Here is a 27,565-nt window from a genome sequence, read left to right as displayed (position 1 = left end):
TGGAATCTTGCCATGACTATGCCAAGCAATGTTAACATCAAAAAAAATAAATAAATAAAAATATTGAAACCTGTAAATATTTTTGTGAGTTTATTTTAACTAAACTGTCGACATATGCCAGGAAGCAAAACCTCAACAAATTGAGATAATGCTCCCCTAAAGTCCTCTCTCTCTTTAGGCCAGACACTGTGGACTCTCCGGGACTATTCATATTTTTTTTAATCCTTTGTACCATTCAGGGTGGGATCTGGGTGTGGCTGTATTGGTTGCCTGGAGACTGGAGGGAGGGGCTATCTCTTCTTGGGCTCAGGTATGACTCAGCACCAGACTCGCTGCCACTCGTCCTGGATCTCCACTTCTCCCCAGTCTCTCCCCAGACTCCACAAGCCCGCACCTTCTCCCGCACCTCAGCCACAGGTAAGTGTCTGTATCTGAAAGGTCCTATGAACTAGGTTCAATAAAGAAAGGCACAGGCCACAGAGAGGGGAAGGACTGCACCTCTGAAAGCTCCTCTCCTGAAAACACTGTGTGGTCTGGTCAGGCCTTCAGGCTTCCCCTTCTAGGCTCAGCCTTTCGTGACTGTGGACCCAGATATAGAATGCCCTGCCTCCAGCGGTCCTGTGGACCTTCTTTCCACAGTCGACGCTGTGCCTGTCCCCAGGGACATGGCTCGGTGCTGTGCGGTTTCCTCCTGACCCTCTGGGCTCAGAGGTCTCGCAGACTCTCCTGCCCAGATCCTTGATTTTACTTTTCTCCAGGGGTCCTCTGCCCTTCTCGGCTGCAATTGTCTCACTAGCTGAGTCTCCTTTGCCAACTCAAGTTGGATGTTATTCATTTCAGCTGCTCATTCTATTTGCTCCAGGACAAATCCGTCTACTCAGCCGCCATTTTGTCTCCTCCTAATATTCTGTTTGCCATGGTGAAGAAGTGAGTGAGCTTGTTGTTTTCATTTTCCCAAAAAGAAGGAGTTCCAGCTAAGGTTGTCCCCATAAGGGGCTGAAAGGGGCCTTTGGAATTGATCTGTGTAGTCCCAGTGGTGATGTCCTAAATATTTATAGAATGTATGAGGTCGTGGGAGGGGAGTTGGTGGCCGTTTGAATATAATTGAAAGTTGCGACTTTGCCATGGGAAATAGCTAGTGCAGGAAAGGGGTTGCTCTAAACAGAACTGGGAGGTATCGGTCATTGGGAAGGTCTCTGAGGTGATGGGCCAGGTTGAGAATCAAACAGTTTTTAGAAAAGGGGCTGTTTGGTGACAAAATAGCTAGCCCAGCTGGAGGAAGCTGAAGGTTGAGAGTGAAGTTGCATAGGCATTGATCAAGATTCCCTAAACCTTTCCTGCAGGGAGTGTTCTGTTGATGCAAAGAGGAGCCAGTGTTGGTTGTTACTGGTCCCCACTGTCCTAAGAGGGGACTTGTTTGATGAATGTTTGGTTATGTTGTTAAGTATGACTGGAGTAATTGAACGGCACTGCCTGTGAGTGTTCCTCTTGTCATTTCTGTAATTTGGAAGTTATAAAGATAATTGAGGCACATGAGTTGGAATGGGGGCCCTCTGTGTGTCTTTTAGTGGAAGGATAGACTGGAGTTGGCCCATGTGTCTAAGGAGGTCGGAACTGCTGTGTAGCTGGTTGATGAAAGGGGAAGAAAGGGCCAGCAGTCTCCAATGAGAGTGGTATTGGTGGTTGAGGGAGATGTAAACCAGTGGAAATTACATAAATTTTTCCTAATGTTTTAGTAGCCACCCAGTGATTGTAACACCTATCTTTAACATATCAAAGCCTAACGGTTATCTACATTTTTATCTTCCTCTTATACAACAAATTACTTTGAACATTTTAATTCTATTCCCACCCTCTACCCCAATTATATATTACTCGAGGCCCGGTGCACGAAAATTTGTTCACTGGGGGAGGAGGGGGTCCCTCAGCCCGGCCTGTGCCCTCTCGCAGTCTGGGACCCCTCTGAGGATGATCACCTGCTGGCTTAGGCCCGCTCCCCGGGGGAATGGGCATAAACTGGCAATCAGACATCACTCTGGCAGGCTGGGAGCCCTCAGGGGATGTCCACTTGCCAGTGGGGACCAGGCCTAAGCTGCAGTCTGACATCCTTAGTGCTGCTGAGGAGGTGGGAGAGGCTCCCACCACCACCGCTGTACTGGCAGCCTTCAGCCCGGCTTGTGGCTGAGCAGAGCTCTGCCTGTGGGAATGCACTGACCACCAGGGGACAGCTCCTGCATTGAGCGTCTGCCCCCTGGTGGTCAGTGTGTGTCATAATGACCAGTCAATCGCAGTTGTTCTGCTGTTAGGGTCAGTTTGCATATTACCCTTTTGTTATGTAGGATAGAGGCCTGGTGCACAGGTTGGGGCTAGCTGGTTTGCCCTGAAGGGTATCCCGGATCAGGGTGGGGGTCCTGCTGGGGTGCCTGGCCAGCCTGGGTGAGGGGCTGATGGCTATTTGCAGCTGGTCACACCCCCTTCATGGTGGGTGTCCCCACTGGGGTGCCTGGCCAGCCTGGGTGAGGGGCTGATGGCTGTTTGCAGGCTGTTCAAGCCCCCCCTGCGGGGATCCTCACCCCATGGAGGTTTGGCCAGCCTGTGTGAGGGGCTGATGGCTGTTTTCAGACTAGCCACACCCCCTTTAGGGTGGGAGGGGTCCCCACTGGGGTGCCTGGTCAGTCTGGGTGAGGGGCTGAGGACCATTTTCAGGCTGGCCAAGCCCCCCTGGCGATGGAAGCTCCCAGCCTCTCCTTTTTTTCTTTTTTATTCTGGGATTTATTTACCTTCTATAATTGAAACTTTATAGCCTTGGGAGGAGCTCAGAGCCAGCCAGGGCAGGAAGGAGGGAAAGCCTCCTGCTCGCTCCAGCTCCGTGGCCACGGCCGACTGAAAGCAGGTATCTGGGGTTTATTTACCTCCTATAATTGAAACTTTGTTGCTTTGAATGGAGCTCAGAGCAGCCACGGCAGGCAGGAAGTTGACTTCCTCCAACTTTGGGGCAACCAAGACTCCTGCTCACTCCAGCTCCGTGGCTGCGGGCCGCCATCTTGGTTGGGTTAATTTGCATATAGCCACTCTGATTGGCTGCTGGGCATGACTTAAGGCATAGCGAAGGTATGGTCAATTTGCATGTTTGTCTTTTATTAGTGTAGATAAAATAAAATTTAATAAAGCTGTGAAATTGCAGCCATTTAGGTACAATTGGATGTAACTAGAATATTCAGTTGTGGTAGATTGATTGTAAAATGGGCCAAAAATTGTCACACTGCCTTCTGTTGGTGCCCTTTTACAATGTGAATGTGTCAGTTCCTGTCTATTTCTGCACCTATTTTTTTAATGTATTGATTTTTTTATTAGAGTGAGAGAGAAACCAGTTTGCAGTTCCACTTATTTATGCATTCAGCATTTTACCTTATTTTTTTTTCCTTTTATATTTTATAGGTTGTTTCTATTATTTTGTACTGTTTATGTTAATTTAGATTTACTCTTTTCTTTTTAAATCTCTGATTTACTACTTGGGACTACTTTCCACTTGTCTCAAATACATTTTTTCAAAATTACTTTAATGACATTGTTAGAAATAAGGTGAGCCTCCCAAGTCAGGGGTCCTGGTAGAACACAAAACATACTCAGGAGCCAGGCAGCGAGGCAAATATCTTTACTTCTAGGTAGAAGGATGCCCACACATGGTCTGGAAGCACATGCACACCGAGCAGGTGGGCTGCTTGCCGTTATAACCTCTGACGCACGTGACCTGTCCTTTGCTCTTGATTTGGAGCTCAGGCACACAGTCTTTCGCGATTGGCTAATTCAAAGGGAGGGGTTGGCCTTTGCTGTTTTAAGATGGCGGCTCCCAGGGGAGCTGCAAGCCATGTGGCCAACATAGCGGCTGTCTAAACTGTTCTTTGACAGAAAAGATGACTTGTTTATTCTCACAACAAGGGAAGAGCAAACCAAAATCCCTAGAAGATAGACAGCCAACATTATATTGCACACAAACAGGAATCTCACTAGCTGTTTCTGGTGGCTGAACTCTGAGAGGGAGAGCAAGAAGAACCCCCAAGATTAAGAATTCTTGGCAACTGCTGGGACGTTCTTGCCATCTCTCTCATGCTTTCAACCCCACCACACATAACCAGGCTTCCCCAAAGCGGGACTTGCCTCTTCTCTAAATAAATTGAACAACAACAAAGAGGCACAAAACATCGACACTCTTATACAGGCGCGCGCAGAACACACTAAAAGTTTACGCCAGAGAATGTCCAGCATTAAAAATTACCAAAGCAGTGTCCTTTGTCCCTGGTTCAGGAACTGCCCTCTCTAAAATTTCAGTATATTCCCAATGGGCTATTCAAAAAATGGGCTGGGGTGTTTGTAATGTACCCCGCCAGTAATAAGCAGGACGCAAAACCAAATCAATGAGTCATTTCATCAATAACGCAGTCCCAAATCTTGCTGTCCCGAATGCCCATAGCATTAGGCTTATATAGGCAAAACTCACAAAGGTAGCAATGACATCTTTAACATTGGTATGTGGAATTATTATGCAAAAGCAGTGTGTGCAGAAGCAGAATTGAGCAAGGTTAGTAATCTTGAACAATTATCTATAGTCTTGGTTCCTGGAACTGGAACCAGAGCCACTGGGTCACTGGAGAATAATTATGTCCTCGGGCACAGGAGAAGAGTGTATTCTGAGACTCAGCAGCACCTGGGCTGATGACTCAGCCCAGGGTGTATTTTTTTCTATTCTTTTCCTTAGAAGCTTCTAATTTCCAAGTCAAGATATGCTTCCCATATACTCATTCAGTTTAATTTCAGAGCCGGCATTTTCTAATTTCTGCATGCAAAATATTAACATAGGTGTCCCCCAAAAACTGCATTTTGGGCCATTTCTGTTAATATTTTCCAGTTAAATATTCCCATTTCTGTAAAGTACTTGCAAGTAAAGGCTTCCTATCAGGAGTATTAAATGAGGGCTGGGGTTTTGGGAGCTTCTGGCCTTGGAGGCACAATTTCCCATGTTAATTTTTTTATCTCTAGCCTGAGCAAACTTTCTAGGCATGTTATGTAGTGGCTCAAATGTAGCCTCAGTGTCTCTCCCGGCTGTCTAAAACCACAGGAAAGGTTTGGGGCCCGGGCAGCCAAAGCTTTATGGTGGCCCCCCAGATGAGTCATTTAGTTCATTACAGTTGCATTGGGACTTCCAAATGGGGCTCCTGCATTTCTGACACCTCCACAAAGATTCTTAGTCACTTAAGAACACACCAGAAACAAAATAGTCTAAAAAAAAATGTTGCCCCTTTATCTTCAGAGCTGAATGAGTTCAGCTCATTTATAGGGCAAAGGTTATTTTAATTCTATTCCCACCTTCTACCTCAATTATATATTACTAGTGGCCCGGTGCACGAAATTCGTGCACGGGGGAGGGGGGTGTTCCTCAACCCGGCCTGCACCCTCTCCAATCTGGGACCCCTCGAAGGATGTGCTATTGCCGGTTTATAGCAATAGGGCCTAAAGTGGCAGTTGGACATCCCTCTCGCAATCTGGGACTGCTGGCTCCTAACTGCTCTCCTGCCCACCTGCCTCCTCATTGCCCCTAATCACTCTGCCTGCCATCCTGCTGGCCCCCATCTTCCCTCCTCACTGGCCTGCTCTCCCCCAACTGCCCCCCTCTGGTCTGTTCACTCCAAACTCCCCCCTGCCCCCCCCCCGCTGTCCTGATCACCTCCAACTGATCCCCACTGATGGCATGCTTGCCCCCAATTGGCCCCCTGCTGGTCTTCTTACCCCCAACGGCCCCACTCCCCACCAGCCTGATCAGCCACAACTGTCCTCCCCTTTTGGCCTTTAACCGCTTCTACTTTGGCCCCACAACCATGGCTTTGCCCAGAAGAACGTCCGGAAGGTCTCTTGGATGGTCTCCCAGTCTACTTAGCATATTGCCCTTTTATTAGTATAGAGAGAGGCCTGGTGCACGGGTGGTGACTGCTGGTTTGCCCTGAAGGGTGTCCCAGATAAGGGTGGGGTTCCCATGGGGCGTGGGGCAGCCTGGGCGCGGGGCCTGTGGTGGTTTGCAGGCCGGCCATGCCCCCATTGGGTAAGGGTCCCCACTGGGGGGGCATAGCCAACCTGGGTGAGGGGCTGAGGGCTGTTTTCAATCTGGCCACACCCCCTTCAGGGTGGGGGTCCCTGCTGGGGTGCCTGGCCAGCCTGGGTAAGGGACTGATGACTGTTTGCAGGCTGGCCAAACCACCAGAGGGGACCCTTACCCCATGAGGGTGTGGCCGGCCTGGGTGAGGGGCTGATGGCTATTTGCAGGCTGGCCAAGCCCCCCAGCAGGGACCCTCACTCCATGTGGGTGTGGCCAGCCTGGGTGAGGGGCTAAGGGCTGTTTTCAGGCTGGCCACGGCCTCAGGCAACCCAGGCTTCCAGACCCTTCTTGAGTGGAGGCCAGGCCAGCTGGAAGCAGGTATCTGGGATTTATTTGTCTTCTATAATTGAAACTTTGTAGCCTTGAATGGAGCACAGGGAGGCAGGGCAGGCAGGAAGCTTGGTTTCCTCCATCACCAGGGGCAACCCAAGCCTCCAGTTCACTCCTGCTCCCTGGCCGCCGCCATTTTGGTTGGGTTTATTTGCATACTCACTCCTGATTGGCTGGTGGGCATGACTTGTGAGTGTCGCAGAGGTATGGTCAATTTGCATGCTCCTCTTTTATTAGATAAGATTGTGTATTTTGCCTTAATTTTTTTCTTTTTATATTTTATAGGTTGTTTCTATTATTTTGTATTGTTTATGTTAATTTAGATTTAATCTTTTATTTTTAAATCTCTGATTTACTAACTGGGACTACTTTCCACTTGTCTCAAATGCATTTTTTAGAAATTTCTTTAATGACATTGTTAGAAATAAGGTGAGCCTCTCAAGTCAGGGGTCCTGGTAGAAAACAAAACATACTCAGGAGCCAGGCAGCAAGACAAATATCTTTACTTCTAGGGAGAAGGGTGCCCACACATAGTCTGGAAGTGCATGCACACCAAGCAGGCGGGCTGCTTGGCTTTATAACCCCTGATGCACATGACCTGTCCTTTGCTTTTGATTGGAGCTCAGGTGCACTGTTTTTCGCAATTGGTTAATTCAAAGGGAGGGGTTGGCCTTTGCTGTTTCAAGATGGTGTCCCCCAGGGGAGCTGCAACCCATGTGGCCAACATGGAGGCTGTCTAAACTGTTTTTTGACAGAAAAGATGACTTGTTTATTCTCACAACATTGTGCTGGTGGCAGGGACTCTCATCTTTGTTGTCTGTGATGTACTAGTTTTAAGTGCATTTCTGACAGCTATTTTCCCTGAGTATAGAGTTTTCAGCTCACTGTTAGCTTCTCTCAACACATTGCAAATCTGCTTTCCCAGTTCATTGGCTTCCTTTGTTACTAATAAAACATCAGTGCAGTTCCAACATCTCCTCCTAGTTAAGTGATGGCAAACCTTTTGAGCTTGGCGTGTCAGCATTTTGAAAAACCCTAACTTAACTCTGGTGCCCTGTCGCATATAGAAATTTTTGATATTTGCAACCATAGTAAAACAAAGATTTATAGTTTTGATATTTATTTTATACTAGAGGCCTGTTGCAGGAAGAGATTCTTGCAAAAGGCCTTCCCTTTCTTTGGCTGCTGGCACCAATTTGCCCCTGGCATCGGGGACCCAGGCCTTTGCTCAGGCCAGGCTCTGGCCGGAGCAGCCCTGGAATCGTCAGGCTTCGCTGCTCTGTCCCCGGGGCCATCAGGGTTCACTCCACCTCTTGGAGCCTACATATGCAAATTAACTGCCATCTTTTTTGGGTTAATTTGCATACTCTCCTGATTGGCTCATTAGCATAGCGAAGGTACGGTCAATTTACATGTTTGCCTATTATTAGGTGAAATATTTAAAAGCCATTTAACAAAGAAAAATCAACCAAAAAATGAGTTTGCATGTCACCTCTGACATGCGTGTCATAGTTTTGCCATCACTGTCCTAGAATGTCATCTGTCTGTTTTTCTGGATGTTATTAAGAACTCTTTGCTTTGATGCCCTACAGTTTCACTCTTATGTGTTAAAGTGTGAATTCCTTCTTAATTATCTTCTTTGGGATTTGTTAGATATTTTTGAAATTGGACAAGAGTGTTTCAGAAAAACACTCAATCATTACTCCTTTAAATATTTTCTCTATGGTCTTCTCTTTTGTGTTTTCTCCACAAGTATCTTTTGCCTGTTTAAATTGTATTCTGGCCTGTTTTTGTTCTTGTTTTCAAATCTGTCCTCCACTCACCAGAATATAATAAACACCATAAACTGATGAACAAAAATAGTTATAGAGACAGAGAAGCATTGAACAGACTGTCAAATTTCAGTGAGAAGGCAGGGTGGAGGAGAAGGGTTGAGATAAACCAAATGAGTGTATGCATGCAGATAAGCATAACCAACGGACACAGACTAAGGGGGTGAGGGCATGTGCCTGGGTGTGGAGGTGGCCAAGGGGAGGTCAGTGGGGGGAAAAGGAGACATATGTAATACTATATGTAATATTTTAAACAATAAAATAAAATTAAAAAGTCACTGACATTATTGAGAAGTTAGCTCTTTGGGGTTTATGGTAAAAGTTCCCGTGAGACCCCTTTTGAATCGGCCCTGGCCTTTGACTCTCATGTCAGTGTGGCTTTGAGGAGCAAAGTTTAAGTCCTCCATGTTTGGTAAAGTCCACCCAGCTGCTACACTTCACCTATGGGTCTGAGTTTCCACCTTCACTTTGCTACATGCCTGAGAAACTTCATTTTATTGCTCGCTCATGCATGCTTAAAAAAATATATATATATATTTTGATATTTTTAGCTGACTTCAGTGGGATGGTTAATAACATAGATACCTGAAAGAGAATTTTACTTTTATTTGTTTGGTTAATTTTTCCCCTGTTTTTGTTTCCTGAGTTAATGGCTCCCTTTAAGGTAATATTTTTCTGTTATCTTTCTCTCTTCCCTTTCTCTTTCAAATGTCAGTTCTCCCTGGTTGCCTTTCATGTTGAGAGTAAATGGTTAGAGGAGCTACCTGGAGGTAAGGTCTGAGGGTTGTTACTGCAGGCTTTCCCTGAGGATACAGGGCAGGAGAGGCTGTTATGTCAGAATGCAGACGTTTTCCTTTGGAGATGTTCTAATGTTTAGAAAGGACCCCTCTTCAAGTGTGGGGTTCTGAATTGGGGAGAAGAGAGGAGATCATAGAATCAGCTGTCTCATTTTTATATCTTCAGCTCATTCCTTCTGTCAGCCCAGGTGTCCTATTGCATTGTAACTGAAATTTCTGGAGCCCAATCTACTGGCTGCTCCAGTCAACACCTGTAGTCACCTCAGCTACAGAGAGATTGTGTTGACTGTGGATGATATGCCCCAGGTCATTCTTCATCCCTGTCTGCCTTGCAGAAACAGGTTGAAACCTCTTGTCAATGATGCTCACACTCGCAAGTATAGGAGGAGATGCTGAGAAATGAACTAACATCAATGGTAGACCACAGACTTCCTGGGGACTGTGGTGTGATGTGTGTGAAAATCATCCTCTGGTCTCTTTACCATTTAATTTCTAGTAAAGTGGTATAGGTACTTTTATATGCATGAGAAGGTAAGACATGGGTTGGAAAAGGGTATAAAATTGTGAAGAAAACAGGAAATGTTTGCAACACTGGAAATCATTGAGAACAAAACTGCAAAGACTTTAATGTTTCCAGCTTCAAGTTGTGCAGAAATACCCCTGGTGAAGCAGCCCATTTGGTGAGAGCAACATCTTTCTACCCAAGGTTGCAGGTTCGATCTGAGGTCAGGGCACATATGAAAGCCACTGCTGAATGCATAAATAAGTGGAACAGCAAACTGGTTTCTTTCTCACTCTAAAAAAAATCAATACATAAAAAAATAGGTGCATAAGTAGACAGGAACTGACCAATTCATTTTGTAAAAGGGCACCAACAGGAGGTAGTGTGACAATTTTTGGCCCATTTTACAATCAACCTATCACAACTGAATATCCTAGTTACATCCAATTGTACCTAAATGGCTGCAATTTCACAGCTTTATTAAATTTTATTTTATCTATACTAATAAAAGACAAACATGCAAATTGACCATACCTTCATTATGCCTTAAGCCACGCCCAGCAGCCAATCAGAGTGACTATATGCAAATTAACCCAACCAAGATGGCGGCCGGCAGCCACGGAGTTGGATCAAGCAGGAGGCTTGGTTACCCCAGTGATGGAGGAAGCCAAGCTTCCCAGCTGCAGCTGGCTCTGAGCTCCACTCAAAGCAACAAAGTTTCAATTATAGAAGGTAAATAAACCCCAGATACCTGCTTTCAGTTGGCTTTGACCATGGAGCTGGAGCCTTGGGTTGCCCCTGGCGATGGAGGAAGCCAAGCCCTGGATGGTTCTGAGCTCCACTCCAGGCTACAAAGTTTCAATTATAGAAGGTAAATCAATCCCAGAAAAAAAAAGAAAAAAAGGAGAGGCTGAGAACTTCCGAGGCTGGGGAGGCTTGGCCAGCCTGAAAACGGCCCTCAGCACCTCACCCAGACTGACCAGGCACCCCAGTGGGGACCCCTCCCACCCTAAAGGGGGTGTTGCCAGCCATCAGCCCCTCACCCAGGCTGGCCAAACCTCCATGGGGTGAGGATCCCCACTGGGGGGGGCTTGAACAGCCTGCAAACAGCTATCAGCCCCTCACCCAGGCTGGCCAGGCACTCCAGTTGCACCCCAGTTGGCACCCTCACCCTTCTGGGCAAACCAGCCAACCCCCACCCATGCAACAGCCCTCTATCCTATATAATAAAAGGGTAATATGCAAACTGACCCTAACAGCAGAAAGATTGGGAATGACTGGTCACCATATCACACACTGACCACCAGGGGGCAGACGCTCAATGCAGGAGTTGCCCCCTGGTGGTCAGTGTGCTCCCACATGGAGAAGCTCTGCTCAGCCACAAGCCAGGCTGATGGCTGCCAGTACAGCGGTGGTGGTGGGAGCCTCTCCCGCCTCCTCAGCAGCACTAAGGATGTCAGACTGCAGCTTAGGCCTGGTCCCCGCTGGCAAGTGGACATTCCCCAAGCGCTCCCGGACTGCCAAAGTGATGTCTGACTGCCAGTTTAGGCCCAATCCCCCAGGGAGCGGGCCTAAGCCAGCAGGTGGTCATCTCCCGAGGGGTCCCAGACTGCTAGAGGGCACAGGCCAGGCTGAGTGCACAATTTTTGTGCACTGGGCCTCTACTTCTAAAGAAAGTAATGAATTTTATTTTATACTAAAGGCCCAATGCATGAAATTCGTGCAGTGTGGTGAGAGGGGGTGTGTCCTTCAGCCCAACCTGCACCCTCTCCAATTTGGGACATCCCTCTCACAGTCTAGGACTGCTGGCTCCCAGCCGCTCGCCTGCCTGCCTGCCTGCCTGCCTGCCTGCCTGAATGCCCCTAAACGCTTCTGCCTGCCAGCCTGATCACACCCCAACCACTCCTCTGCCAGCCAATTGCCCCCAACTGCCCTCCCCTACTGGTACAATTGCCTCCAACTGCCCTACCCTACCAGCCCTGTCACCCCCAACTGCCCTCCCCTGCTGGCCTGGTCCCCCACAACTACCTCCCCCTGCCAGGCTGAGTGCAAATTTTTGTGCAATGGGCCTCCAGTCTGTATATATAAAAAGCTAAGTGACGGAAACAACCGAACAGACAACCAAACAGGCTGTGTGGGGCACAAGATGGCTGCCACTATGTGGGCACAAGATGGCCAGCAGAGGAGGGCAGTTGTGGGCAATCAGGACAGCAAGGAAGGGCAGTTGGGAAGGACCAGGCCGGCAGAATGAGGTAGTTGTGGGGGACCGGGCCGGCAGGGGAGGGCAGTTGGGGGTGACAGGGCTGGTAGGGTAGGGCATTTGGAGGCAATTGGACCAGTAGGGGAGGGCAGTTGGGGGTAATTGGCTAGCAGAGGAGTGGTTAGGGTGTGATCAGGCTGGCAGGCAGAAGCGTTTAGGGGCATTCAGGCAGGCAGGCAGGCAGGCAGGCAGGCAGGCAGGCGAGCGGCTGGGAGCCAGCAGTCCTAGACTGTGAGAGGGATGTCCCAAATTGGAGAGGGTGCAGGTTGGGCTGAAGGACACACCCCCTCTCACCGCAGTGCACGAATTTCATGCATTGGGCCTCTAGTATAAAATAAAATTCATTACTTTCTTTAGAAGTTTCAATAATCAATTTTGTGAACATATTTCCAACAAGTCTTGGTATTTCCAGTTAGCTTACATATGTGTATATACTGTATTTTGAAATGTGTATTCATTTTATATTATACTAGAGGCCTGGTGCACAAAAATTTGTGCACTAGGGGTGTCCCTTAGCCCAGCCTATGCCCTCTTCCAGTATGGGGCCCCTCAGAGGATGTCCACCAGCTGGCTTAGGCCTGCTCCCTGTGGGATAAGCCCAAGCTGGCAGTCAGACATCCCTCTGGCAGCCCGGCAGCCCTCAGGGGATGTCCACTTACCAGCAGGGAGCAGACCTAAGCTGCAATGTGACATCCTTAGTGCTGCTGAGGAGGCAGGAGAGGCCACCACCATTGTGCTGGCAGCCATCAGCCTGGCTTGTGGCTGAGCAGAGCTCCCCTGTAGGAGCGCACTGACCATCAGGGGACAGCTCCTGCATTGAGAATCTTCCCCCTGGTGGTCAGTGTGTGTCATAGTGACCAGTCATTCCCAGTCGTTCTGCTGTTAGGGTCAGTTTGCATATTACCTTTTATTATACAGGAGTGCCTGGCCAGCCTGGGTGAAGGGTTGATGGCTGTTTGCAGCTGGTCACACCCCCTTCAGGGTAGGGGTTCTCACTGGGGTGCCTGGCCAGCCTGGGTGAGGGCCTGGTGGCTGTTTTCAGGCTGGTCACACCCCCTTCAGGGTGGGGGTCCCCACTGGGGTGCCTGGCCAGCCTGGGTGAGGAGCTGATGGCTGTTTGCATGCTGGTCAAGCCCCCTCCAGTGGGGACCCTCACCCCATGGAGGTTTTGCCTTCCAGGGTGAGGGGCTGATGGCTATTTTCAGACTAGCCACACCCCCTTTAGGGTGGAGGGGTCCCCACTGGGGTGCCTGGCCAGTCTGGGTGAGGGGCTGAGGGCCTTTTTCAGGCTTGCCAAGCCCCCAGGCAACAGAAGCTCCCAGCCTCTCCTTTTTTTCTTTCTTTTTTTATTCTGGGATTTATTTACCTTCTATAATTGAAATTTTGTAGCCTTGAGTGGAGCTCAGAGCCAGCCGCAGCAGGCGGGAAGCTTGGCTTCCTCCATCACTGGGGCAACCAAGACTCCTGCTCACTCCAGCTCCGTGGCTGCCGGCCGCCTTCTTGGTTGGGTTAATTTTCATATAGTCGCTCTGATTGGCTGGTGGGCATGGCTTAAGGCATAGTGAAGGTACGGTCAATTTGCACGTTTGTCTTTTATTAGTGTAGATTTTATTTTAGTTTTTACCTTTTGGTCCCTTTCAACCATTTCTCCCACTCTTGCCTCTGGCAACCACCAGAACATTATCTGGATCTATGGGCTTGTTATTTTTGTTGTTGTTGTTTTTGGTTTTTGTTAATCCTCACATGAGTATATTTCTCCATTGATTTTTAGAGAGAATGGAAGGTAAGGGAGAGACACAGATAGAGAAACATCGTTGTGAGAGAGACACATTTATTGGTTGCCTCCGGCACACTCTGCAGCCAGGGCCAGTAATCGAGCATGTACCTGCTAGACATCTGTATGTCCTCAATGGAAATATGTCTATTCAGATTTTTCTCCCTATTCTTCAGATCAAATTGTTTCTTTTTGCATTTGAATTGCATGAGTTCTTTACATAGTGTGGATATTGTAAATATTTTCTTCCATTCAGTACGGTGCCTTTACATTTTGTGAATGGCTTCCTTTTCTGTGCAAAATCTTTTTAGTTTGTTGTAGTCCCACATGTTTGTTTTTGCTTTTGATGTCAGATTCAAAAAATCATCACCAAGATCTGAGTCAAGGAGTTTACTACCTATGTTTTTGTCTAGGAGTTTCATGATCAGGTCTATGTTTTTCAAGCCTTTAATCCATTTTGACTTAAATTTTGTGTCTGGTGTAAAACAGGGGTCAACTTCTATTCTTTTGCATGTGACTGCCCAGTTCTCTCAACATCTGTTATTGAAGAGACTGTTATTTTTCTATTTTATATTCTTGACTCCTTTGTCATAAATTAATTGCCCATATATGAATAGGTTTATTTCTGGGCTATTTTGTTTCCATGATCTAGGTATCTGTTTGATGCCATTGCCACACTTTTTTAATATTATAGTTTTGTAATTAAGTTTAAAATGAGGTGGCATGATGCCTCCAACTTTGTTCTTTCTGAAGATTGCTTTGGTAACTCCAGGTCTTTTGTGTTTCCATACAAGTGTGAGGATTATTTGTTCTATTTCTTAGAAAAATGATTTCTGTCACTATAGTTTTGTCTTTCCTAGAATTTCATACTATTGTAATGTAGAAGAAGCAATCATTTGTACTCATGAGTTTCACTTAGCATTTCTGTTAAGATTCATCCATGCTGTGTCATGTATATCTTTTTGTTCTCTTTCATTGCTGACCAGAATTTCATAGTATGTGTATTGGTATCCTAGGGCTGCTGTAACAAACTACCACAAATTGGGTGACTTAAAACAACAGAAACTTATTCTCTCACAGTTCTGGAGGCTAGGTGTCTTCTTGGCCATGCCATCACCGTGGGCTCTGGGAGAGAATCTGTTCTTAGCTTCTTTCTTCTTTTTAAGGTTCTGGTGTTGCCAGTAATCCTTGGTGCTCACCGACTTTATATTCATCATTCTGGTCTCTGTCTTCATTGTCACATGGCATTCTCTTCTTGTAAGGACACCAATCATCTTATTAAGGCACTACCCAGCTCCAGTATGACCCCATCTGAACAAACTATGGTATATCTCTAAAGGACTGTTTTCAAATAAGAACACATTCTGAGGATTCAGGTGTAAAAACTCTAATATATCTTTTGAGGGGCCACAATTTAACCCACAACAGTATGGATATAGAAAGATTTGTTTATTCATTCATCAATTGAAGAACATTTGGGTGCTTACAGTGTGAGCTATTATGAATATTACTAGAAGCCCGTTGCACGAAGATACGCACAATAGGCCTTCCTTCCCCTTGCTGCCTGCACTGGTTTTCCTCCAGCACGCGGGACCCAGGCATTTGGTCCGGCCTCAGTGGATAAGCCAAGCCTCTTCAGTCTTCAGTCTTTAGTCTTCACTCTGGCTGGAGCCTTCGGTCTTTGCTCCATGCCTGCGTATGCAAATTAACCACCATCTTTGTTGGGTTAATTTGAATACTCATCTGACTGGCTGGTGGGCATAGTGGAGTGACACCAATTTGCATGTTTCTCTTTTATTAGTGCAGATAATAAGGAGGCATTCACATACAAGTCTATGTTTTTATTTTACTTAAGAAAATTTCTAGAAGAGGGATAGCTGCTTTGCATGTTTAATTTTATGAGATACTGTCTACCCCCTGCCCCCCAATGTGGTAGCCTTTTCTTTTTCTTCTTTTCTTTATTGAAAAATCTTTATTGTTGAGAGTATTGCAGATGTTCCACTTTTCCCTGTATTGGTCTCCATACACCTGGTCCCATCCCACCCCTGGTCTTCACCACCCTATTGTCTGTGTCCATAGTTAATGCATATATGCATGTAAAATCTTTGGTCAATCTCTTTCTGCTCCACCTCCTCCCTTCCCTCTGAGATTCCTTCATCTGTTTCATGTTTCCATGCTTCTGATTCTATTTTATTTATCAATTTATTTTGTTTATTAGATTTCTTGTTGCTTTATTTGGATTCGTAGATTCAATTGTTAATAGATATGTATTCATTGACATTATCACTAAGAGCCTTGAAAGTGTCACTAATGCTCTGATGCTTTCTTTGAGTCCCTTGAAGCTCTCATTAAGATCCTTGAGTAACCTTATAGCCATGGTTTTGAACTCTGTATTTAGGAGTTTGTTTGCTTCCATCTCTTTGATTTCACATGTTTCTTTGTTTCACATGTTTCTTTGTCTCCACATTTTGGATTTCTTTCTATGTATTGTGTGGAGCTGATATGTCTCTTGGAATTGGTAGAGTGGCCTTGTGTAGTAGATGTCCTGTAAGGCCCAGTGGCTAAACCTCCCCAGTCGCCTGAGTTGAGCACTGTAGGTGTGCTCTTGTGTGGGCTATGTGCACAATCTTGTAGTTGAACCTTGATTGCTGTTGGTGTCCCTTGATGAATTGACTCCATGCCAATTGGCTGTGAGGACCAGCTGTAACTACAGTGGAAGAGAAGCTGTGCAGGAGATACCCCTAGGGATCGGAACTTGCTTCAGTGGGGCTTTGTTGCTCACTGAGTCTGCCACTTGAGTGTGTTGCTTATGGATGTGTAGAGTTGTAATCTGGTATGGTCTGAAGCTGTCTACTAGGTGCACTGGCTCTGTGGTCACCCAACAGGAACTGAAAAGAAGTCTGTAGATAGCTGCTATCTGTACTGGACTTGTGAAGTACCCAGGCGAGGCCCACCTGTGAAGTAAGGCAAGCTGGTGCTAGTGCTGATTCTTAGGTCTTTTATTGAAAGTTTGGGGCATGCTGATGGCAGCTGTTGCTTGTTTCAGAGATTTGAACAAAGTCTGAAGCCTGAGGGATTGAGTTTGAGTAAGTTTGTGCAACAAACTTTAAAAGCAACACCTGGGTCTCCAGTAACCCCATGTCACTCAGCCACAATCCTCCCTGGGTTTTACAGCCTGAAGTTACCTGGACTTGTGTCCCAGCTCTGGAACACTGGGGTGGGGGTCTGGTTTAGGACTGGGACCTGTTAATGTTAGCCATTCTGGCAGGTGTGAGGTGACAACTCATTGCCATTTTAATTTGCATGTCTCTGACAATGAGTTACTGCTGAGCATTTTTACATATGTCTCTTGGTCATTTGTATGTCCCCTTTGGAGAAGTATCTAGACAGGTCCTCTGTCCATTTTTTAATGAGGTTCTTTGTCTTCCTTTTGTTGAGTTGTATGAGTACTTTATATGTTTTGGGAATTAACCCCTTATCAGATATATTGTTCTCTCATAATATGGGTTCACTTTTCATTTTGATACGGGTTTCTTTTGATGTACAGAAGCTTTTAAATTTACTCGAGTCCCATTTGGATATTTTTTTCCTTTGTTCCTCTTACCCTAGGCCCATAGTCGGCAAACTGTGGCTTGCGACCCACATGGCACTTTTTGGCCCCCTTGAGTGTGGCTCTTCCACAAAATACCACGTGCGGGTGAGCACAGTGTGATTGAAACTTCTTGACCCATGTGCAGAAGTCTGTTTTCGTCCTGGGCGAGTCTATTTTGAAGAAGTACTGTTGATATTTGGCTCTGTTGACTAATGAGTTTGCCGGCAAACTCATTAGTCAACAGAGCCAAATATCAACAGTACAAGGATTGAAATTTCTTTTGAGAGCCAAATTTTTTAAACATAAACTATATAGGTAGGTACATTGTTATTAACGTAATTAGGGTACTCCTAAGGCTTAGGAAGAGCCACATTCAAGGGGCCAAAGAGCCGCTTGTGGCTCGCAAGCCGCAGTTTGCCGACCACGGCCTAGGCCATGTGTCTGTGAAAATTCTGCTATGTGTGATGTCTGAGATTTTGCCTGTATATTTTCTACTAGGATTTTTATGGTTTCACAATTTACATTAAGGTCTCTTGATCATTTTGAGTTTATTCGCATGTATGGAGTAAGTTGGTGGTCTAGCTTCATTTTTTGCATGTATGTACTTGTCCAATTTTTCCAACATCATTTATTAATGAGACTCTCTTGACTCCATTATATGTTCTTGTCTCCTTTGTCAAATATTAACTGAGCATAATGGCTTGGGTCCATTTCTGGGTTCTCTGCTCTGTTCCATTTATCAACATGCCTGTTCTGTGCCAGTACAAAGCATATTGGATTACAGTGGTTTTGTAGTAGAACTTGATATGCAGTATTGTGATCCCACCAACATCTTCTTTCTGAAGATTGCTACAGCCATTAGCAATCTTTTTTTTGGTTCCATATGAATATTTTTAGCATTTGTTCTACATCTATGAAATATGCAGTTAGTATTTTAATAGGGATTAAATGGAATCTAAAGATTGCTTTGGGTAGCATGGACATGATGTTAATTCTACCAATCCATGCACACGGTATATTCCTCCTCTTGTTTATATCTTCCTCTATCCCTTTTTATTAGCGTGCTGTAGTTTTGTGAGCACAGGTCTTTTACCTCCTTGGTTAAGTTTATTCCTAAGTATCTTAATTTTTTTTGCTGCAATGGTAAATGGGATTGTTTGTTTATTTTCTCTTTCTGAGATTTCATTATTGTTACTAAAAATGCCATGGATTTCTGGTTGATAATTTTGTATCCTGCTACATTGCTAAATTCATTTATTAAATCTAGTAGTATTTTGGTGGAGTCTTTAGGATTTTCTATGTACAATATCATGTCATTTGTAATAATGACAGTTTTACTTCCTCCTTTGGAATTTGGATGCCTTTTTTGCTTTCTTCTTGTCCGATTGCTGTAGCTAAGGCTTCCAGTACTATCTATAATAATAAAAGAATAATATGCTACTTAGACTGGAAAACCAAATGACCTTCGTATGTCCTTCTGGATGACCTTCCAGATAAAGCTGGGGCTGCGAGGGCTGAGACCTTGCAGGAATTTCATGCATTGGGCCTCTAGTGTTGAATGAGAGTGGTGAAAGCTGACATCACTGTTTTGTTCTTGTTCTTAGGGGAAATGCTTTTAGTTTTTGCCCATTGAGTATGATGTTGACTGTAAGTTTGTCATATATGGCCTTTATCATGTTGAGGTATGATCCCTGTATTCCCACTTTGTTGAGAGTTTTTATCAAAATGGGTGTAGGATTTTGTCAAAAGCTTTTTCTGCATCTATTGATATGATAATGTGATTTTTGTCTTTTAATTTGTTTATGTTAGTGGACGGCAAACTCATTAATCAGCAGAGCCAAATATCAACAGTACAAGGATTGAAATTTCTTTTGAGAGCCACATTTTTTAAACTTAAACTATATAGGTAGGTACATTGTTATTAACTTAATTAGGGTACTCGTAAGGCTTAGGAAGAGCCACACTCAAGGGGCCAAAGAACCGCATGTGGCTCGCAAGCTGCAGTTTGCCAACCACTGGTTTATGTGATGTATTGCATTTATTGATTTGCAAATATTATACCAGCCTTGCATCTCTTGAATAATCCCACTTGGTCATGGTATATGATCTTTTAAATATATTGCTGGATCTCATTTGCTAATATTTGGTTGAGGATTTTAGCATTTATGTTCATCAGGGATATTGGGCTATAATTCTATTTCTTTGTAGTGTCTTTATCTGGTTTGGGAATGAGAGTAATACTGGCCTCATACAAAGCAGTTAGAAGTGTTTCTTCCTCTTGGATTTTTTTTGAATTATTCGAGGAGGATGGGTATTAGCTCTTTTTTGAATGTTTGTTAAAACTCCCATGTGAAGCCATCTGGAGCAGAGCTATTGTTAGTTGGGAGTTTTTAAAATTACTTCTTCAATTTCATCAGTTGTTATTGGCCTATTCAGATTTTCTGATTCTTCCTGATTCAGTTTTGGAAGATTGTATTTTTCTAGGAATTTTTCTATTTTATCCAGATTGTTCAGCTTATTGGCATATAGTATTGCAGAAGACCAAAGAAAAACCAAACAACTTTTAGAGAAAAGGAGGGACCCTGTTTATTAACACTAGCGGACTCAGGGAATAACTTCCAAATCTGAGTAAAGAAACATGCGGGGGATTCTCTTTTTATATCCTTCTGGGGTCTTTGTCCTACAGCTATGGATTATGCTTCTGGTCCCTTTAGTGGGTTTGGCAAGTAGGCCCCCAGCTGTTGGGGGTCTCCAGGCCATATCTGATGGTCTGGCCTGGCACCAGAGATAATAACCCTACCTCCAGGGCAGTGCACTGTTCACAGTTTTATGGCCTCTGTATTTAGATAACAAGTTCTGCAAGACCAGTTTCTAGGACAGAAGTAGTCACTTAATTATAGGTTATCAAGAATGTACACTGAGCTTGCTGGCCTGGATTCAGATTGCTAGACCCCCCCAAATATCAGGAGCCTTTTAGCCTCCTCAATAGTTGTTCACATCTGTATTTCTGTGGTGTAGGTTGTTACTTCACCTTTTTCATTTCTCACTTGTCTTATTTGGGTCCTCTCTCTTTGTTTCGATGAGTCTGTCAAAAGATTCATCAATTTTGTTTATTTTTTCAAGAGCCAGCTCTTGGTTTAATTGATGTTTTGTACCCTTTTTTAAGGGTTTTTTTTTGTTTGTTTGTTTTTGTGGGTTTTTTTTAGTTTCTGTAACATTTATTTCTGCTCTGATCTTTATTAATTCCATCCTTCTACTTACTCTGGGATTTTCTTGATGTTCTTTTTCTAATTATTTTAGATGTAGTGTTAATATTTTGTTAGAACTTTTTCTTATTTTTTGAGGTAGGACTGGAATGCTATGAACTTTCCACTCAGGACTGCTTTTGCGATGTCCCATAGATTTGGGGTTGCTGTTTGTTCATTTTTGTTATAGTTTCCAGGAAGTTTTTTCTTTCTTTTTTGATTTATTTATTTGGAAATGCATTCATTGCTTAGACTCCATGGGTTTGAATGTTTTTGAATGTTTTTATTGTAATTGATTCTAGTTTCATGCCATTGTGATCCGAGAAGATTGTAACTTTGGGATGAAATATTTTATAAATGTAAATTAAATTAATCTGATCTAGTGTTTCCTTTAGGGTCACTTTTACCTTGTTGATTGTCTGGGAGATCTATGCAGTGATGTCAGTGGGGTGTCAAAATCCCCTACTGTGACTGTATTGCTGTCAATCTCTCTTAACATCCTCTAGAAGATTTAAAAAATATGTTTAGATGCTCCTTCTTTGAGTGCATATTTATTTACCAGGATTATATCCTCTTGTTGTATTGATTCCATTAGTGTTATGTGGTGGCCTTCTTTGTCTCTTGTATCCTTTTCTTTGAAATCTATTTGGTCAGATATAAATATTGCTACCCTTGCCTTTTCTGTTTCTATTTGCATGGAAAAAATTTTCTTATCCCTTCACTTTCTGTCTGTGTGAATCATTTGTTCTGAGGTGGGTATCTTGTAGACAGACATATATATGGCTCATGTTTTCTTATCCATGCAGATGTTTGTGTTTTCTGTTGGAGTATGTATTCTATTTACATATAAGGTCATTATTGATAGGTACTTATTTCCTGCAATTTTTTTTTTTTTTTTTACTGGTTTATGTATTTTTTTTTATTTTTATTTTTTATTTTTATTTTTTTTATTTTTCGCTTAAAGTATTACAAAGGGTATTACATAAGTGTCCTTTTTTCCCCCCTGCCCTTGACACGCCCCTGCCCTCCCTTACCCCCCCAGTGTCTTATGTCCATTAGTTATGCTTATATGCATGCATACAAGTCCTTTGGTTGATCTCTTACTCCCCTCCCTCCTGCCGCTTTTTCGCCCTCTTCGCCTCTGGCTGCTTGTTGCGCCGGCCGCATCCTGCAATTTTTATTTATGCCTATGTTCTTTTCTCTCAATTTCTTGTTCTTCTTAAATCATTCCCTTTAACATTTTCCCCATTGCCACTTGTTTTTAAGTTGCAAAGAGATAAGGTATTTAAAACATAATAGAATGTTTTTATGACTCTAAGCAGGTGATGGCGAACCTATGTCAGAGGTGACACGTGAACTCATTTTGGGTGACACGCATCAACAGAGACAAAAAATTGCATAATTCAAATATTTGTCTCTTGCAATGGCCAGAGTTGGGCATCACTCGAGTAATATTATTACTCACGTTACTCATGATCAATAATGCAATTCTAAAACCGGATGTAAACATGTACATCGGTATTGCGTAGCATAGATACATAGTGAAAACATTCAAGATACATTGTTCCAATATTGACATTTATATAAAAAGGTTAAGAATTGCACTATAAAGAGATTAATCTTTACTCATGACATTTTATTTTTACTCGAGTGACAAAATGCCCAATTCTGGAAACGGCCTCCTTATTGTCAACATGTGCCTCGGGTAAGCTTCCCGTGTGTTCGGTGCATTCGGCAAACGGACGCACTTGATCGCCATGTTCCTTAGGAAAGGCGCCCAGAACCAGGGCTGAGGAAGCACTTGAAGTATGTTTGTGTAGAGAAGAAGCACCAAGTGAAAACGAAACTGACAATGGGGGGGGGTGGGGGGGTGAGGAGAAGTGCTGGGAAACAGGGAAGGTGAAATCAAGTAGCAAGTTTATGAAAAATAGAAAAAACTGTTGGCTGCAAGCGGCTTTGGTTTGCAGGTACTATCCATTTCCCTAAAATGAGTTCTGTTTCTTATCTACAGAAATCGAAACTACGATGGCAGCTCAATTGGACATTATTCCTTCCAACTTCAGTGAACCCAGGACCGGCCATGGTGAGAGGGTGCTTGGGTTTCCCAGACCAGATGGGATGGAGGGAACCTGGCAGTGGGTTCTCCTGTCCTCTCTGCCAGTCTTCATCTGAGCAAGAACAAAATATTTCTAACCCCATTTCTTATTTTCTCTTAATTAACTCAGCTTTTTCTCGGGAATTTCTGCACTGTCTCTTCATAACACAGCATAACCTCTAAGAGGAAGAGAGATTAAAGTATCCTGATTGATCCCAGGCTAGTTAGGTTTCTTATTTCCTACTTCAACAATGTGGATACACCAGAAGGGCCAGTTGTAGCCTCTCTAGTTCTCTGCCAGTCTCTTCCGCCTGAGAGAAGACTGGAAGGAGGAATGTGAGAGGAATTGATTCATTCAGGTCCTAATTTCCCTGCTCCTGGAGGCATGTTTTGGAGGTAGAATCCATTTGGAGGTAGAAACCAACAAATTCAACAGGCTGGCTCACTCACTTTCTCATGCAACCCTCCTTTTACTTCCTTATCTATAGAAATCAACTGTATCAGTTGAACTTTTGCTGGTTTGGTACCACACCACAACACAACTTAGTGCCCTAAAACCTGACCCATGACTTTGGCAATCAATTTGGTAGACAGATGGGCATTTTTTGGTTCTGGGCCAACTGGGCTCATCTCATCCAGACTTGCTCATGCACCGGTGCTAAGCTGGTGGTTCAGTACACAGCTGGATAATCTTTTTTTCAGATTAAATTAATTGTGGTGACATTAATTAATAACATTATGTGCAATTCTATACTATATCATCTGTGTGTTGCATTGTCTCCTTCCATCACCATATATTTCACCCCCTTTACCTGCTTCAACCTCTTCCCAGCCCTCACTCCCTCTGGTAACTGTCATATTGTTGCCTGCGACTATGAGTTTATTTGTATTGTTTGTTCCCTTGTTGCTTTCTATTTTATATCCCATATGTAAGTGAAATCATATAGTTCTTGTTCTTTGTTCATCTGACTTATTTCGCTTAGCATACCGGTAATATTCTCCAGATCCAGCAACTGGATACTTTTGAATGGATAGTCCCATGGCCATGTCTGGTGGTTAGCAGGCTCTTGGGCAGGCCAGGGTGATAGGGATGACCGGGCCTTGTGTTCTTCATCATCAATCAGTTGCAGGGTTCTGAAGAGCAAGAGACATCAAGCCCCAGGGCATCAGCACTTTTGCGGTGTACTAGCATCATGCTTCTACTGCCCTATTGCCCAGACCAAGTCACAGGGCCCACCCAGATGCAAGGGGTGGAGAAACAGACTCAGCACCTTGTGGGAGGAGCTGCAGATCCACATGCTAAAGAGGCTTGTGTACAGACCTGGGATTAATTCATGGCCATATCTGTAGTCTATCACACAGACTGCCATATGCTATCAGCATTGGCAAATAGTTGCAGTGTTGGAGCTGGCCTTTGGTGACTTTTCATTTCACCTCCCATGATTTTCCTACTTCTCTCTGGATGACCAACTAATGCCCACAGGATATCCTTAGGTTGGAGTCTTACACTGTGGTGCTAAGTAATAATCTGAACTGCCACCACATTTTCTCTTATCATAGCCATCTTGTAGCCACTGCTCTCAGCTTCTGGAAATTTACTTCTCTCATCTCAGAATTCTAGTTATCAAATGTGGGATACTCTGCCTTAGGAATGGTTTTGCTAATCCTTGGATTAGCAACAGCTTCACCATAAAGTGTGTGTGAGAGGGAGAATAACTACTGATTTTTTGGAAGACAGAGTGGGGGTTTCTGCAAAATCTCTCTTCTGTTTGATTGAAATTTTTGAAAAATCATTCCAATGTACAGAATAGAAAAAGAGGGCACAACAGAATTAAAGAGACCACTTAGGGGACTGCTGAGTCATTGATGGTGATGGTAGCTTGGGCTAGTATGATGGTCTTCAAAATGGAGAGAAGGGGCCAGATTTGGGAACTTGCCGACGGGTCAGATCTGGAAGGTAAGGGAAAGAAAGGAATCCAGGGAGATTCCCAGTTTTGTCTGAGGAACTGGATGAATGGTGATGATATCTCTAAAAAATAAAATGGAATTTACAATCATGTCAGCAATACTGTCAGTTTGGTGATGTATGCATCGACTCAAAGCAGAGACAGGTCATTGTAATACAGGTTTCCTCGCTCAAGAGTTCAGTTTTATTAAAGGGCTGTGCTGACAGAGTCTTCCTTCAGGTAGAAACAGGCTCTCAGATGTGCTCGTCAGTTGACTTCTATGGTCCCTGTCTGTGCTGAACAAATTCTGAAGGCTTCAACTTTATAGTCACATGGAAGAGATAAGCAGAGAATTACTGACTAGAAAGAGGAAAAAGACCTATATAGATGATTTGGTGTTTAACTTGAGACACAGTGGTATTTAAAATATCATTCAAGTGGTAGGCTATGCTGTTCTTTTATTAACTTCCAGGTGTCCTAGAAAGTAGACATGTCTAACCAAGTGAAACTAAAAAAGTATAACTCAACTGATGCTACTCTGTCTAAGTTGTTATTACTATTATTTATGTCAAAGGATTTTAGAGTAACTCCAGAGAACTCTCAATACTTTCTGGATAGAAGTCTTCTATATACTAATTTAAGATAGGAAAACTTCATTAGATTTCTACATTTAGGCATAAATTAAAAGTATGGCATTTTGCTCTCCTATGGTTCAGAATCCCTGAGAAGATGGATGCATATGTGAAATATGAAGGAACACTTTGCCTTTCTACACATGTGCCCTTTACTCCCTTTCAGGGTGGGATGGTTGAATCAACCACCTATGTGACTTCTTAATGGAAAGAATGAAAGTTCCATTTTGGATATCATTTGGGGGAAGGGGATCTTCCACTGTGATGTCCCAGAGTCAGATTTTGTGTTATTTCCTACATTAGCTTATGAAGAACAGCTACCAGCCGTAGCTCAGAGTTCTTACTTGTACCATTTTGCACCTTCTTCCATAGGCACTTAGCTTCCACAGGTCAGAGAGAGCAGCCCAAGGGACCCCTGAGAAGTTCCCAGCATTCCCCACCTCCTTTAGGAGGGAGGTGAGGCCCAGGTGTTCCACAGACCTCCTGCGAGTATAGAGGTGGCTCACTGACAGGACACTAGTGGGCAATAGAGAAAAACCAGTGGGCAGGGCCTTTGCAACGGGAAAGTTTGGAGGTCCATCCTAATGCTGTGCTTTTGTTTCCTGATATCCCAGGGATTGGAAACCAAGACCCCAGAGATTCACAACTGCGACTTGTCTTAGTGGGTAAGACTGGAGCAGGGAAAAGTGCCACAGGGAACAGCATCCTTGGAAAGAAAGCATTTCATTCCAGAATGGCAGCAAAATCCATCACCAAGGTCTGTCAGAAAGAGAGAACCATGTGGAATGGGAGAGAAATTGTCGTCGTGGACACACCTGGCATTTTCGACACTGAGGTACCGGATGCTGACACACAAAGGGAGATTGCTAATTGCATCCTCCTGACTTCCCCTGGCCCTCACGCTGTGCTCCTGGTGGTCCCGCTGGGCCGGTACACTGAAGAAGAGAATAAGGCTGTGGAGAAGATACTGTCAATGTTTGGATCCCAAGCTAGGCGATACATGATTCTCTTATTCACCCGGAAAGATGACCTAGATGGCATGGAGTTCTGTGATTACTTAGAGGAAGCTCCAAAAGTCATTAAAGATCTGGTGGAGCAGTTCAGGGGTCGTCACTGTGAGTTCAACAATAAGGCAACAGGGGCTGAGCAGGAGGCTCAGAGGGCACAGCTGTTGGACCTGGTCCAGAGCATGGTGATGCAGAACAAGGGAGAATTCTACACTGATGAGATGTACCAAAGAGCTGAGGAGGAGATTCAGAAACAGGTTAAAGTGAAACAAGAAAAATACATAGCTGAATGGGAGAGAGAAAAAAGGCAAGAAAGAGAGAAATATAAAAAACAAATCAGAAACCTGAAGGATAAAGTGAAGCAAGAAACGAAAAAGAGAGAACTGGACAGGGAATTGGCAGAAAGGGAGATTTGCCATCTAAAAAGGATGCAGGGAGCCAGAGATGAAGTTGAGAGTCAGAACGATATTATACTTAACATAATCAAGGATATAATAACAGTGATCGCTTTACCTTTTTTCTTTACTCTATTAAAGTTAATTTAAGCTTTTTAAAAATCTGTTTCCTGCATATTTTCAAGTGTTCCTTCCCATATAACTCATTCCCCAAAGTCAGAGTTCTCTGTTTCTGTTATTTAAGTTGTCAGGACTAGGTGTTTAGTAAAGTTTCTTATTGGCAATTGGTAGATATCTGTTTGATTTATTTAACAGGGATGAGACACATTCTCAATTTTTAAAACTCCAAAATAGAAAGTATGGATGCTCCCTATTCTAAACTCTTTCTTACAGACAGAGAGAGGGAATGCAGGAGACCAAAAGACAATGATTCTCTAGCATCTTTCTAGATTGGAACATAATCTCTGCTTGTGGCTTCTACTCCACATTTTTGCCTTTGGGATGACATTGACCTTTTTACCCATATGGTTAAAGAAATCAATTATTTGTATTAGGTAATGGATAGCTAGAATGCTTATAGAATTCTTTCTAAATGAACATAAATTTGTTGAATTACATTCTTTTGAAGGACTGAAATAGTTCCTTATCATCTGTCCACTCAAGAAAAAAGAGTTGTCTGAAAAACAGATTTCTCAGAACTCAAGTAAGTGAAATGCCAGAAAGAGTAAAAGACAGAGATTCAACAGCTAAGAGAACAATGTTCAGTATATTCAGCTGTTTCTGTAGAAAGTCTTTGAGCAACCTCAAGGTAACCACTTTTCTGAATAACTAGTTCTCTCCTTTTCTTGTGAAATTAACTGTTGCCACTGCAACTCCATCACCCCACACCTTGATTACTTACTGCTAGGTGGGTCATCCCCACACTGCTTCCCCTTCCCACTTCAATTGTTTGCTTATTGTTACTATAATAAAACTTTTCTATTTTCTAATATTTGTGCAAAAATGCAATT

The 27,565-nt window shown here is 43.9% G+C and overlaps 1 protein-coding gene across 1 annotated transcript; it reads left to right on the top strand.

Moving 5' to 3' along the window:
* The first annotated feature begins 342 nt into the window (after positions 1-342).
* Positions 343-27,544, top strand: LOC139016091 (GTPase IMAP family member 4-like). Its single transcript, XM_070423703.1, has 3 exons — positions 343-417; positions 22,492-22,563; positions 25,768-27,544. Exons 2-3 carry the CDS (start codon positions 22,506-22,508, stop codon positions 26,703-26,705), a joined length of 996 nt encoding a protein of 331 aa, XP_070279804.1. The 5' UTR covers positions 343-417; positions 22,492-22,505; the 3' UTR covers positions 26,706-27,544.
* Positions 27,545-27,565: the final 21 nt, after the last annotated feature.

This window comes from Myotis yumanensis, unplaced genomic scaffold, assembly GCF_028538775.1.
Source record: "Myotis yumanensis isolate MYYU_CA2020_CCGP unplaced genomic scaffold, mMyoYum1.0.hap1 SCAF_9, whole genome shotgun sequence".
NCBI classification, from domain to species: domain Eukaryota; kingdom Metazoa; phylum Chordata; class Mammalia; order Chiroptera; family Vespertilionidae; genus Myotis; species Myotis yumanensis.
Note: the sequence above shows the minus strand (reverse complement) of the source record. Positions and strands in the feature narration are given on the sequence as shown.

Bases quoted from the DNA above. Each gene is read 5' to 3' on its own strand.
- LOC139016091 (XM_070423703.1), top strand. From the start codon at position 22,506: ATGGCAGCTCAATTGGACATTATTCCTTCCAACTTCAGTGAACCCAGG. The intron at 22,564-25,767 runs GTGAGAGGGTGC...CTGATATCCCAG, and splicing joins TGAACCCAGGACCGGCCATG to GGATTGGAAACCAAGACCCC.